The sequence below is a fragment of the Caloenas nicobarica genome, chromosome 2, assembly GCF_036013445.1.
Source record: "Caloenas nicobarica isolate bCalNic1 chromosome 2, bCalNic1.hap1, whole genome shotgun sequence".
In the NCBI taxonomy this organism is placed as follows: domain Eukaryota; kingdom Metazoa; phylum Chordata; class Aves; order Columbiformes; family Columbidae; genus Caloenas; species Caloenas nicobarica.
In genome coordinates, this window is record NC_088246.1 from 90,468,671 (window position 1) to 90,481,640 (window position 12,970).

Genomic DNA, 12,970 nt, shown 5'->3' on the forward strand with positions numbered 1-12,970 from the left:
ATAGCCACCTCGTTATTAGAAAAATTGTTCTTAAAGACAAATCAAGTGAAAACAAAGCTCCAGGAAGGTTTAAAAAAAAAAAAAGTAGACAGCCTTAACCTGAGGCCTTGCAAACTCAGTACAAAGCACATGGCAATGGCAGAACTGTATTGTGGGGCTACGTGATAACAGAACACTGATGATAATACCAGAGAAAAAGGGGATATACTAGATTTTCTGCATAACAGTTTTAGCTGTGTTTACAGTTTTCTGTGCTAATTAGATAATGTAGACTGTGACTGTTATTATTATTGTAACTGAAATATTACTAATAATTGTTTGTTGTATTTTTATTATTGTTCAGACTTTAATTAGACAAACAATAGATTCTGAGCCCTGTATTTATCGTGTGTTCCCTTTTGCCCACAACCAGAGTTGAAGCATAACAATTTCTCCAGCTAAGTCTTGAAAATCTCCCCGCACACAGATTCCACCACCTCTCCAGGCAGCATTTCCCAGTGCTTAAACCCTCTCATGGAAAATAACTGCTTACTTCCTTCCAGCCAGGATTTGCCCTGCCGCAGCTCATGCCTATTGCCCCTCATACTTTCACTGTCTGCCTTTAAGAAAAATCTGACCACATCTTCTCTGCAAGCTCCTTCAGGCAGCAGGTAGATATTAGTTATTCCTCCTGCAGCCTTTTCTTCTGCAGACTAAACATCCAAAGTCCCCTAAGTCTCACCATCTGTCATGAGCTCCAGTTCCCTAATTATCCCTGCAGCCCTTTGGTGGACTATTTCCAGGTTCTACTTGCATACTCTATCCATCTTGCATGCCATCTACTATGCTGAACTTGGGATTTAAGTTTTTCCTCAGAACAGGCTTTAATTCTGGTAATGACATGTAGATTAATATAAAGGATCGGCACCTCAGCCATGTATATGTGTACAAACACACCTGGAGTAGAAAATGGCTTCAAAAATTAAAGAAACAAGGTTTGTTTTTCATGCTTACTAGCCTTGAAGCTATGTGGGGGGTAAAAAAAAAAAAAGAAAAAAAATTAATTTCCATGAAAATATTAGTAGCTGATATTTTAAAATGCATTAATTGAACTTACAGGAATCCACATTTTATATATTAGCTCCAAATAATACATTTCAAATGTTTCTGTTCTTTACCAACAGCCTTGAGTCTCAGAAATGTATGAGGTTTCTCTGTTTTCAATTAATTTAAAAACAATTTTGAAATCTTTCAGTTCCTGTAATGAATGGTATTGCTTCACCACATTTCGGTGAAAAAATTAAAATCCCACTCAATGATGTGAAACCTCATTCATTTTCATCTGCTACCTGAGTGTTGTTTCTAAAACCATCATTATACTGCCTCCTTTTCAAAGACAGCATTTGAGAGAACCCACTGAACACCAACACCTTACAAACACCTCCCTGTGATGTTGTAAGAACTTCTCAGTGTATATTCCTGTGTCTCATGATGCAAAGCACCAGAAGAGAGAGAGAAGAGCAATTATCCTAACTGCTTGTCAGCATTAAGATCTTGCACTGTGTGTTAGTGAGTCATTACCCCTACAAACTGTCAGCCAGGCTGCATCAGTGAGACAAATAATGTTATGAGAGACTATTTTAAATGTAGAATCATAGAACCATTTCGGTTGAAAGAGACCCTCAGGACCATCAAGTCCAACCATAATCTAACTCTAGCACTAAACCACATCCCTAAGAACTTCGTCTAAACACCTTTTGAACACCTCCAGGGATGGTGACTCAACCACTTCCCTGGGCAGCCTGTTCCAATGCTTCACAACCCCTTCTGTGAAGAATTTTTTCCTAATATCAAATCTAAACCTCCTCTGGCACAACTTGAGGCCATTTCCTCTTGTCCTATCACTTGTTATTTGGGAGAAGAGACCATATATATATATCTTGAAATAAGGCTGCAAATTAATAGATGTCAGAATAGTTTCACGCTTCTTTTTTGTATACACTGAAAAGATAGAAAAGTTGTGTGAGAAACACCAAAGTGGGCCTTGAAAATACTGCCTTTTACTACGGGAGTTTAAAAAAGTGACTCTCACAACAAAGTATACTAATGGAAATAAAATCCAGAGTGTCCACTGTTATCAAGCACAGACCTATGAAACCACAGTTCACAAGAGCGTGGTTTGTAATACGCATAAACTTCTACACATCTACAACTGCAGGCAAACACACATTATATTGTGCAAACCCAAGCCAAGCCTAAGTATGATTCCTGTGCACTGCCCTGGGGGCACTAACTGGCCTTACTGGCCCTGACCAACCTCACCTGGGCCTCCACCCTCAGCCTCTGCCCAGAGCTTAGGGGCCCCATTTCAGGCTTTCCATCCCTTTGGAAGCCTTTGCTGTGCCCCCCCAAAAATAGACAGTGGTGTGGGTACAATATGTCTCATCTGTATCTCGGTATATATATGTTAATCCCTGTTTCACCAGATACTGATGTATGCTGGTCTCACTTGAAAACAAATAATTTGGTGTTTCTCTTGAGTTCTTTGGCATAACTGTTGAGTGGTAATTCAATACACTTATCTATTGATACAATCAAAATGGTATTCTCAAAAAGGCTATTCAAAGACACACAAAAAAACCCAACCAAAAATAATAGTTGGCTACTTCTGTATGAGCCTACTCTCAAACAAAATAAAAGGAAATCCATGGAACAATTTGGAGTATAAATTGTACATCTTTCAAAAACAATTATAAAAGACACAATGTCCATGATCTGGACAAATTTTCAAATTTGATCTGGAGCCCTAAGCATTTAGGAGCACAACGTGTGCTCTGCACTTGTATAAAATGAGTTTGTGTTACTTCTCACTGACGTAAATTAAACTTTTCTTGTTGAAGAGACACAGAGTAAAGGGTCATGCTACAGTCTTTCAAAGGCTAATGAAGGCTTTGATCGAACTCATGGTTTTTAAAATGCACCTGCTTCTACTTTTTCAGTGTATCTCAATCCTCTAAAAATAGTCAGCAATATGATTGACTTGCTCCCTGAATACTAACAATGTGGATGATCTTCTATACCTGCTTGGCAAAACAAGCAGCATCAAAAGACTAACATATATCTGCTTCTGGACTAAAGTTTGAAGACAAAGAAGTCTGCAAAATGGAAGAAAGAAAAAATAAAAACAAACACCTTATCAAATTAATTCTTATTTACCTTTTCATGTTTAAATATCTGGCATTCCTAGGTGTGATAGTAAGGATGTGTAGCTCCTTGTCTTTTTGTTTGGAAAAAAGTGTGACAGGAGATAAAGAACATATTATGGGGTTGAGAGCATAAAGGCTAAAGAAATCTTTATAAGAAGATCTGATGATTTAATGGTCCATCAGAGGTCAAAATATCATTAATATTTACAAAATACTTCACTTACTTTAGTTTAATGTCATTGATCCATCTATTAATAATCCAGACCTGCAATACACTACATAGAGGTGTCTTAAATAATTCTATATATGTCTATCAAAACACAAATATGATGACACATACTTTTATATTTATATATAACAAATTACATACAATGTCCTTCATTATTCTATAACAATAGTAAAATTTATCCATGAAAGATGGCTGTTGCTGCTTTACATCTTGCTGTGCTCCAGCATATTAGAAACACAACTCCTACCAACCATAAAGAGGAAGAAGCATCTGCACAGAATTCTAGATATTTTTGCTCCTCTCCATTGTCAAGTTCTCAATGATTTTTGCAAGACCGTCAGAGGTGCTAGGAAACCAAAACTATTTACATATGTTTTCCCATAGATAATTAGTAGTGTCCAGCAAATAGTACACATTCACAGAAGCCACCAGCTAGCACTATGTCTGTTCTAACTACTGGCTTCTACAAGCATCATCCTTACCCCTTTGAGTTCACCTGGTGAGTGTGTCCAGTAACATACCCTCCTGATTCTGGCAGATACGCCAATGCATTTCCTATGCCTGTAGGAAAAAACAACCAATAATAGAAACCTGAGCCCTTACAACTGTGCTCAGGAAGCTAAGAGCTCAGGTCTCCCCTGAGTAAGAGAGACCTTGATGACTGCTATAAATTATGCTGTTTAATTATGGTCTGCATGTGTCCTTCTGGCAGCTGAGGCCTGAGCAGAGGGAACAGTGTTAACCATCTTCTACAATGTCACCATGAGCCTAGAAGCTATCACGTCGACCTCATGTCACTGGAGAGTCCTCAATCTGGAGTGGTATCGCTTCCAGATACCTGGCATTGGTTGCCCTGTGCTTACAAGCTGTCTCACTGGAACTAATTTGGAGATACTCTGGCCTATATTCACAAGAAATAGTAAAATATGCATTGTGTACTATAAATTATAAAGCCTACTGATCCACTGAATACAGCTCATGGAGGCAGAGGTGGAAACTTACAAATGACTGCTTTTACACAATCTCTCCTGCAATAGTACCTTATGCAGATTTCGCATCTAATCATCAAAGCCTGCCTTTACTGTAAAGTCTTCTCCTTAAGACTACCTTAAATGTTTTGCAGTGACTGCAGCCAGTATGCAACCCAAGTGCCCAGCAGAATAAAGGTAGTCCTCTGAACACACACACACACACACACACACACACACACACACAAAAACACACACCACCTCTTTAAGTCTTAGTATGGACTCTCCATTTGCTTTTGCTGCAAAAAAGTGCTGGTGATGAATATTGAAAACATTCATTTAAAATGGCTACAGGTATTTGTGAGACAGATATGACAGTTAAGGTCAGCTGGGACATACAAGGTGAATATCCGCACTTTTGTGAAAACAGAAATGTGTCAATGAAGGCTCTATTCCCTGACCCTCAACAGTTCATAGAAGCTTAAGTCTGGTGACCTTCAAAGCAAAACACACCTATCTTCTTTACTACTTGATGAACTAATTTGTATTTCAAATTCTCTTAAATGAAGCACCTATCTGTCAGGATGATAGGCACTGTACAGAACTTGCAAAGAGAAAAAGAACTATATAAAGCAATCAGAGAAGCCTTTTATTCAGCTGCTACAATAAATGACAGATAGTCTCATTATGCAATTCCCCTAGCTCCTCTTAACATACCTGACCCCTAGAACTATATCACATGATTCATCAGTATTGTAGTTTCAAATATTTTTCAAAAACAGTGCAGTAATATCTTCTCGCACTGATTTTGCAGTATTAGTATTGGTCTTGGGCATAAAGAACTGAAGATTTCCAAAACAGACACAGCTCATTCAATGAGGACAACAAAAGCGATAGTGTGCAAACAGAATCTATATAGCATCTCCAACTTTCGTTAATATAAAATAGTTTCATAGAACAAATGAAAGAAAACATGTATTTGACAACACAAATAAATATAATACCTTCTTATATTCAGATGGAAATTGAGCACAACCCTATTCAAAAGATTTTGCATATTTTGTTAAGTAACTTTAAGTAATGCATTAAGTGTTCTTGCATTAGCGAACTGAATTGTATAGTGATGAATGGAGGGATAGTGTGAAATGAGCAAAACAGATCCAGACATGGCTGTGACTTTACCTGTTGCCTCTTCTCAAATTCTAACTTGATACGGGACTTGATGCAGTTGCACGTGTCCTGATACGTCTGCTGCAGTGCAAGTTCCATGAGGTGTTTGTGGTATGCTCCTGCCAAGTTTCCGCAGATAAAAATGATTACATTTGCCAGTATCTAGGGAGGTTAAATAAAAAAAAAAGAAGTGTCAGAGTATTTATATTCATTAAGAGAATATAATCCTAACCTGCAATGAAAGATTGTTGCAGTTATGTATTTTGGTTTTGTTTGATTTCTAGCAAAGGTTCACTTTTCCAAAAGCCTTCACAATTAGTGGAAATACCCCAAGCAATAATACCGTTTTAATTCAGGACTAAATAAGAACGATAATGAACATGTCTGCCCACTCAATGAGGTATACATTTTCTGAAAAAGAAATTCAGCTCATGTTCTACATTCACTACTGAGTTTCAAAGAGGTGGGATCATGATCGACTGATGTAAAACAATAGCTATGTCTTCTAGAAACAACATCGAAAGCCATGTTATTGCCACACTCTTTTGGCAAGAGATTTTCTTTGCAGTGCCATACGGTTAAGGGGTGAAAACATTCTCCTACATCAACAGCCTGCTCTTCATTTTACCCTAGTCTGACCCACTACTATCTGTCAGTTGCTATAAATATTAACCTCGGTTAACAGCAAGTAGTGTTTCAGTAGTGAGATCTGACATTTCTCTATGAGAATATACTTTTCACCACTACCAGCAAACTGCATTTGCCTAAAATACAAAACTTACAAGATTTAGGGTCAAACTTACAGCGTTAGATGCTTAGTGTACACAACAACACATGAACACAAGAAATAAGTTCACTTAAAGAACTCCGTTTTATTTATTAATTGTCTGGCATATTTCAGAGAAAGTGAAGAGAGAAGAAAGGCAGGTCTTTCCTGTGCTTAAACTTTGAAAAGGACAGAATACTGTGTGGTGATGCTAGCACTTTCAGCTGTTCCCAATTTAGTGCTGTAAGAAAAAGAGACACTTTTACCTGCCCCAGCTCCTTCAGAGCAGAAGAAACACGGGAATGAAACCAAGTCTTAATTCAATAAAAAAAGATAATATAAAAAGGGAACTGAAGTTGAAATATAGCTGGCATCTGGTCAGGTGGGGTCTCTATCTATAAGGCCCGAGTGTATCACATCGCCTGGATTACGCGTGCTACATGGTGCCATAGTACTCTCGGTCTGGAAGGGAAGGAGGAAGAAAAGGGACTAAAATTTCATTAATTTTCCACAGTTAATCCAATCATGAGGTTTATGATAGATTTCCCCAGTGATCAGTCATTGGTTGGTTTTGGTGTACCTATGTACCAGGCAATCTTTTGTGAACTGCTACTAGTGGAAGAACCAGAGATGTCAGAAAAGAAGTCGAACAGTATGCTACAGTGGTTCAGAGAAATGAGATTAATTGTCCTGTTAACAGAAATCCTTCCCCTTGAGGAATACATTTTATTCACAAAAAATGCATGAAGTTTTAATGTTCCTTTTATAAATACGAACTTTAAAATGAAAATTTTAAAGAAATGCTTTTATTTTCCTCACAAATTATAACATCACTACAGGCAATACCTGTTCCTCCCTCTGTGACATGTGTGACATCTCACCTCTCATGGTTCCACAAAGCTACAAGTGGGAACTATACACCTTTGCCACAAAAAGGATTGATGTTTTCAATTTGATAACTTTTTTATTTCTTTCCCTAGAACTTTATAATGTTTCTAAAAGCAACCTCTGAGTTCTCAAAATTTTCTAAAATAAATAAATGTAAAAGCAAGGAGAAAAATATACATAACTCGCTTTCTCCAAAGAACCTCTGTTAGGAAGTAGAGGGATAAGAAACAGTTTAAATTAAACATTTCACAACAGCCAATGTGCTGTCATAATCTCTGTGTATGGATCATTGTTGAAAAGCCAGACACAAACTTACTAAACATATTGTCCAGGTTCATAAAGCTTTAGATTATTTAAAGCAAAACTTCAGGAATACAACCAATCAAAATTTAAAAAAAATGTTGTGATGGGTAGATGAAGGACTAAATTATGAGTATCATCTTCACAGACAGAGAAAAACAGATTACAGTTTTATGACTGAACTAGCTGAAGTGAGAAAATAGATGGAAACAAGTGACTGACAGGCAAGGAAGCTAATTAGCCAGGCTTTTCAGATTCTCAATGGGGTAATTCAGCCCACATGAAGCTTTGCACTGGCTTACAGTACCTGAATCAGGCTGCTCAAAGATAACTAAGATACCACAGCCACATAAGTGTATAAGTGAATATGTAGATAGAAACTGTGTTCAAAACATCGATAATTCTTTTGGCTAGTATGGAATTCATTCAGAAATGTGTCACTGGGGTCTTAACTTAGAAAACAAAATCCAAGAAATGGATGAACTGGTTTCTAACTCAGACCAACAGAATTTTTTGCCTGTATGCAGTCTGGCTTGTGTGAATATTTCTGTATTTGTCACTGAGAGTTATTAAGTGAAATACATATTGTCAAGAGACTGTTCAATGGAAAATGCAATTAACATTACTAAACAAAATAAACAACATATATATTTCTTGTTGAGTATCTTCTCCTATGTTTTGCATTTTGTTTTGAATTGCAGTCTAGTTTCAAAGTATGAGCTGGAGAAGAGATTCATCCCAGGTTTTCTTTAAAGTCTCATAGGCATTCTCCCAGATGGAACAGGTTCAAAGTTTTCCTCAGTCCAAAAAAATTAACTGAGTTCTCCACTTCCTAAGCAAGTATTCTAATCAGTATGAAACTGTAGAAAAAGCTCTCCCTGTTCAGGCACCTGCTCTGAGAAGACTCCATGCTGTGACTGCCACCTGGACTAACACACTTGGAATGAAATCCTGAGTGGCGCCAGTCTTCTACCTTGTCATTTCTCTAGGCTAGGACTCTGCAGCTCTTTCTCTTTTCCTCTTTTTTTTTTTTTAATTTAATTTAATTTTTTTATTTCTCTTCATCCCTGCCTCCCTCCCCTCTAGATAAATACTGGATAATAAGAGAAGATGTGGTGGATCTTCTGGTAAGAAACTGCATCTTGCTGTGAGAGCGCTCATCAACTGTGTGAACGAAACTGTAGCAAAGAACCTCCGTAAGAGAATTAAGGAGCATCTGAATGGACCACACAACATGGTTCAGGCTTCTGTCAAGGAGGACAAGCCTGAGCTGTGGGGAAAGGTCTAACTAACGATGGTAACTCAACAGCAGAAAAAGAGCAGGGTGACCTCAAAGAGAGCATTGCATGATCCTAGTTCATCTCCTTTACAAACAGACATCGAATGAAAAAAAAAACCAAACCCACCACAATATACATAAATTCTAGTAAGCTCCCACTCAATTCACCTTATGGAAAAACTGAGTCATGCAGCAGAAGTCCTGATCTCTCTGTACCGTCAGTGGAGAGGCAAGTCCATCTCCTAGGACATCTGCATCCTTTCAGATATATCCATTAAGTGTACACTGTGGTGAAGTTTCTGCTTAATCAATGAATAAATTCTATGTCTACAGAAGACGATCTAAATATGAGTCAAAAATTAATGCAAGAAGGAGCAGGATACCACCAGGAAGTATCTATAGGTACTCCACCTACCAGCTTGTACCTCTAATCACTTAAGGAACATTACCATGCCTGATCTCCCTCCCATCTCTTTCAACCTACAGAAAACTATATGTGCTTCCAGGCAATGGGGTGTTTTCTAAACTGTATTTTTACATTCAAGCACATGTGTTTTTCAGTATCAGTGAATATAAAGCAACCTGATTTCTAGTGCTTAACTACCAAAATAGACTATTTAAAAGCAAATGAAGACAAAGTTAAGAAGCTATGACTAATTTCTCAAGAGAGTACTAAAGTTCACTGAGTTGCTGAAAAAAATGCAGTGCATTATACAGAAGTTCAACTGATGAAATCTGCCTACAAAAAACTGTCCTTTTCTTGTATTTGTCTTAGGGAGATCACTAAGTTGGGGGTCTTTATCATGAAAGCTTCTGTCTTTCATAAAGGAATGTAGCAATCTTTGGGATTTCTATTTTTGTTTCCTAGCTGATGGTAAAAGTTAATGAATTAAAGTTATTTGGGTACAGGACATGACAGGTTGAAGGACAGACAGAGTATGGACAACCACAGACTTACTTCCTCAGGAATTAAGAGTAAAAATCAATTTCTTTAATGACTGCAACATTATATTTAATACTCTGAAAGGTAAAAGGTATTTAAATCCTTAAATACTCATGAAGGCCACAGTGAGAACACACTACAGATAAAAAGAAGACACAGGAGGCTCCAGGATCCTCAGACCCTTTGTCTATATCAAGGAGAATCTCAAGTGTTTTTCAGAAATATAAGTAGAAAAACAAATTGCAATTTTGCAAGAAACAACACAATTAAAAAAAAAAGAAAATAAAATGCCAACAAAATCCCAATCACCTAAGATTTCTAAAAATAACTGAGAACCAACAGAAAAATAACAGTTTTATTTACTCATTATTCCAGATATCAGCAAACTGTTCCATATTTTCAGTGCTAAAATAAACTTGGTCAAAAGTCCCTTTGTGGAAGAGGAATTGGTGTCATTTACAATCCAGGAAGTTGTGACGCTGTCTTCTAATTTGTGTGTATAATTCTCTTTGCAGCTTTTGCAATCAGAGCATTGTGGACACCAGCAGGATATTCCTTTTCTGTAATATCTATGTTATTTGATGTGATTTTCTTTTTATCATTAATACAGATTGAAGTTTCTCGTAGCTTCAGGCTGTTCTGTGGAATGACTGGATTTATTTTGTTCAGCTCTGTGCATACACAGAGCCTCTCTATGTGCTACTGCAGATGAAAACACATCATAAACTGTAAGCTCTTGAATCAAAACCAGGAAAAATAAACTAGAAGCAAGAATTAGTTATGGTCGCTCTAGATCAATTCTGTATAATACACGTAATCAATATCATTGTCTCTAATTAATGACTCTTCATATTTTGAATCTAATTTTTCTTTTTTTTCCAGAGGGGAACTTATACCCTGTTCATTCAGAAGGAACCAGCCAGATACTGCACTCTCCTTTCCACCTGCAGAGGTCTTTTTGTGTTTATATGCACTTCTGGGGTCATTTTACCTCTTTACTAGCAAAATTGCTCAAACACATCTGAATACACAATTAATTGAAACAAACAAACAAAAATTCAAACCTATTCAGATACATATTTAGGTAAAACTAACAGGAATTTGGGGTTTGGCTTGAATTTTGGAAGCAAAATCTGTAAACAACTAATACTCTCATCCATCTTAAAAACTCAAATGTTATCCCAGACAGAGATTCATTTTTAGATCCTGGATCTGATATAGGAATGAGTACTAGTGTGCTATATAAAAAATGACATTTAATACCATAAAATTTAAACAGTTTACTTAAAAAAAAGATTTATGAGGTAATACATCAATCTTTGATATATTATAGAGACAAAGTCCCATGTCTGATTTTTGAGATACCCTCAGTCTTTTCCAATATATTAATCTGCTTCACTCTTAAAAAAAATCTGTAATATAAATATGTTTACTTACAGGACCAGGGATACGCTGCCAAGTTAAACGTGTAACAGTAGATTTCCCCTTCTTTCCCTCAGTAGGAGTATTACTAAGCTATCTCTCCTGTACTATCTACCAATCTTCATAAAGTTTATTTTATATTATTATCTACCCAGTCTTTCTGAAATTTATTTATTACATAAATATATATTTTAGAGAATATATACATGAGATATGTATGTATATCTAGATATCTCCCCTTCTGGCAAGTTTTACAGAAATTAATCAATAGGTTCAAAAGCTACCCAGGAGAGCTCAGGACAGACAGAAAAATGAACTGATAATCACACACATGCTCTTTATTAATGTAATAACTTCTGGCATGCCTAACTGGAAATGAGATTACCCTCAAAACCATAATGATGATTTCAGTTTTCTTCCCCAATCACTGTAGTTTATATTGTGTGTAACTGCATTGCATATTACATATGCTACTTACTCTCAGTTATCAATATATAATGAAATCCAAATCAATAGACAGCTTAGTATTACATTAATAAATTACAGTAAGAACATATACTCAATTTTTCTATTGCATTGCAAACTGCTGGCAATTAATGTGTTTTAATCTAATTGATAGACAACAGTAATTAGACTTTTTGAAATAGTATTTTTTATGATCTCTAATTAAATGAAATTATGATTTATGTAAGAATATTTTCCTTAGGTGATATTTTTCTCTCAGTATTCATCATGAAGTGGATAAGCTTTTTAATAGGAAATATTCCTCAAGTATTTGTTCTGCTTGTCTGATGACTATGACAAACTTTTGTCAAGTTCACTTTTTATAATTGGGCAGCCTGTGCTAGGAAACAGTGGTCTTTGACTATGTACTTAGCAAAGAATGATATGGAGCAGAAGGGAGAATAATGATAGTGGTGTATAACTGAGGAAAGTGATGACCTACAGAACTGGATTAAACTGATTCCAGAATGTCCTGAGAGCTAAATTTTTCAGTGATGACACTCTTACATGTGTTTGTAATGTTTTTAAGACCTTGGTTACCATTTTGAAATATATTGAGTTCTCCAATCAGCATTTGGGTTAATTCTTAATTGGACAGCATCTAACAGGAAAATATTTCTCAGAAAACCTTAAAGTTCAATTTTCTGGTCTCAGGCAAATGCTATCAAGAGTCAGAAAGTCAGGACAAAGAAAGCACTTAATTTGGTTTACATTCAGGAAGAAATGAAGTAAATATTTAAACTTCTTCATGCTGCTGCTTTATTTTATATTATCTTTACACAAATACGTCATTTTCTCTCCATGCCTCAAAACTACCAAGATGTCATTAGTCAGGTCAGGCTTCCTATTACAATGCCTTAGTATGAGGCACTTTGGACACCCTGAAACAGTTTTTTTCTAAATCACATCATTTATGAGGCTACATTCTGGCTAACACCTCAAAAGTTAGCACAGTACTTCACATTCATGCCAGTATTCGTGACAAGCCTTATATAGCAGCATGTGGTTATAGAATGCAATATAGACACCCAAAACAATAAACAGCATTATTAGGAATAGGCTCTTCCTCTTAAACTAGCTGAGTGCAGTGATTAAACAAATAGAGGTACTTGTCCAGGGAAGAGACATTTTCCATGCTTTCACACTTGTTCTGTTCTTTAAGTCTGAATGTAAGAACCTACTATTCACTCCTACCTTCTGTTCCTCGTCTTTTAAAGAACTATTTTTCCATGCATGGATCTTCCCTCCCAGCTACTCAGTTCCTGAAAAGGCTTGGGCAAAGGACTATTTCAAAGGCCTTCTGGAAATCCAAGTAG

At 36.5% G+C, this 12,970-nt stretch overlaps 1 protein-coding gene across 3 annotated transcripts in view; it reads right to left on the reverse strand.

The window, feature by feature from the left end:
* Window positions 1-12,970, reverse strand: part of ADCY2 (adenylate cyclase 2) — a 224,865-nt gene that overhangs the window by 119,055 nt on the left and 92,840 nt on the right. For all 3 annotated transcript variants that reach the window (XM_065628875.1, XM_065628874.1, XM_065628873.1), the window contains exon 4: window positions 5,565-5,714. In XM_065628875.1, the coding sequence (XP_065484947.1) occupies window positions 5,565-5,714 (150 nt within the window). The remainder of the gene's footprint in view (window positions 1-5,564; window positions 5,715-12,970) is intronic.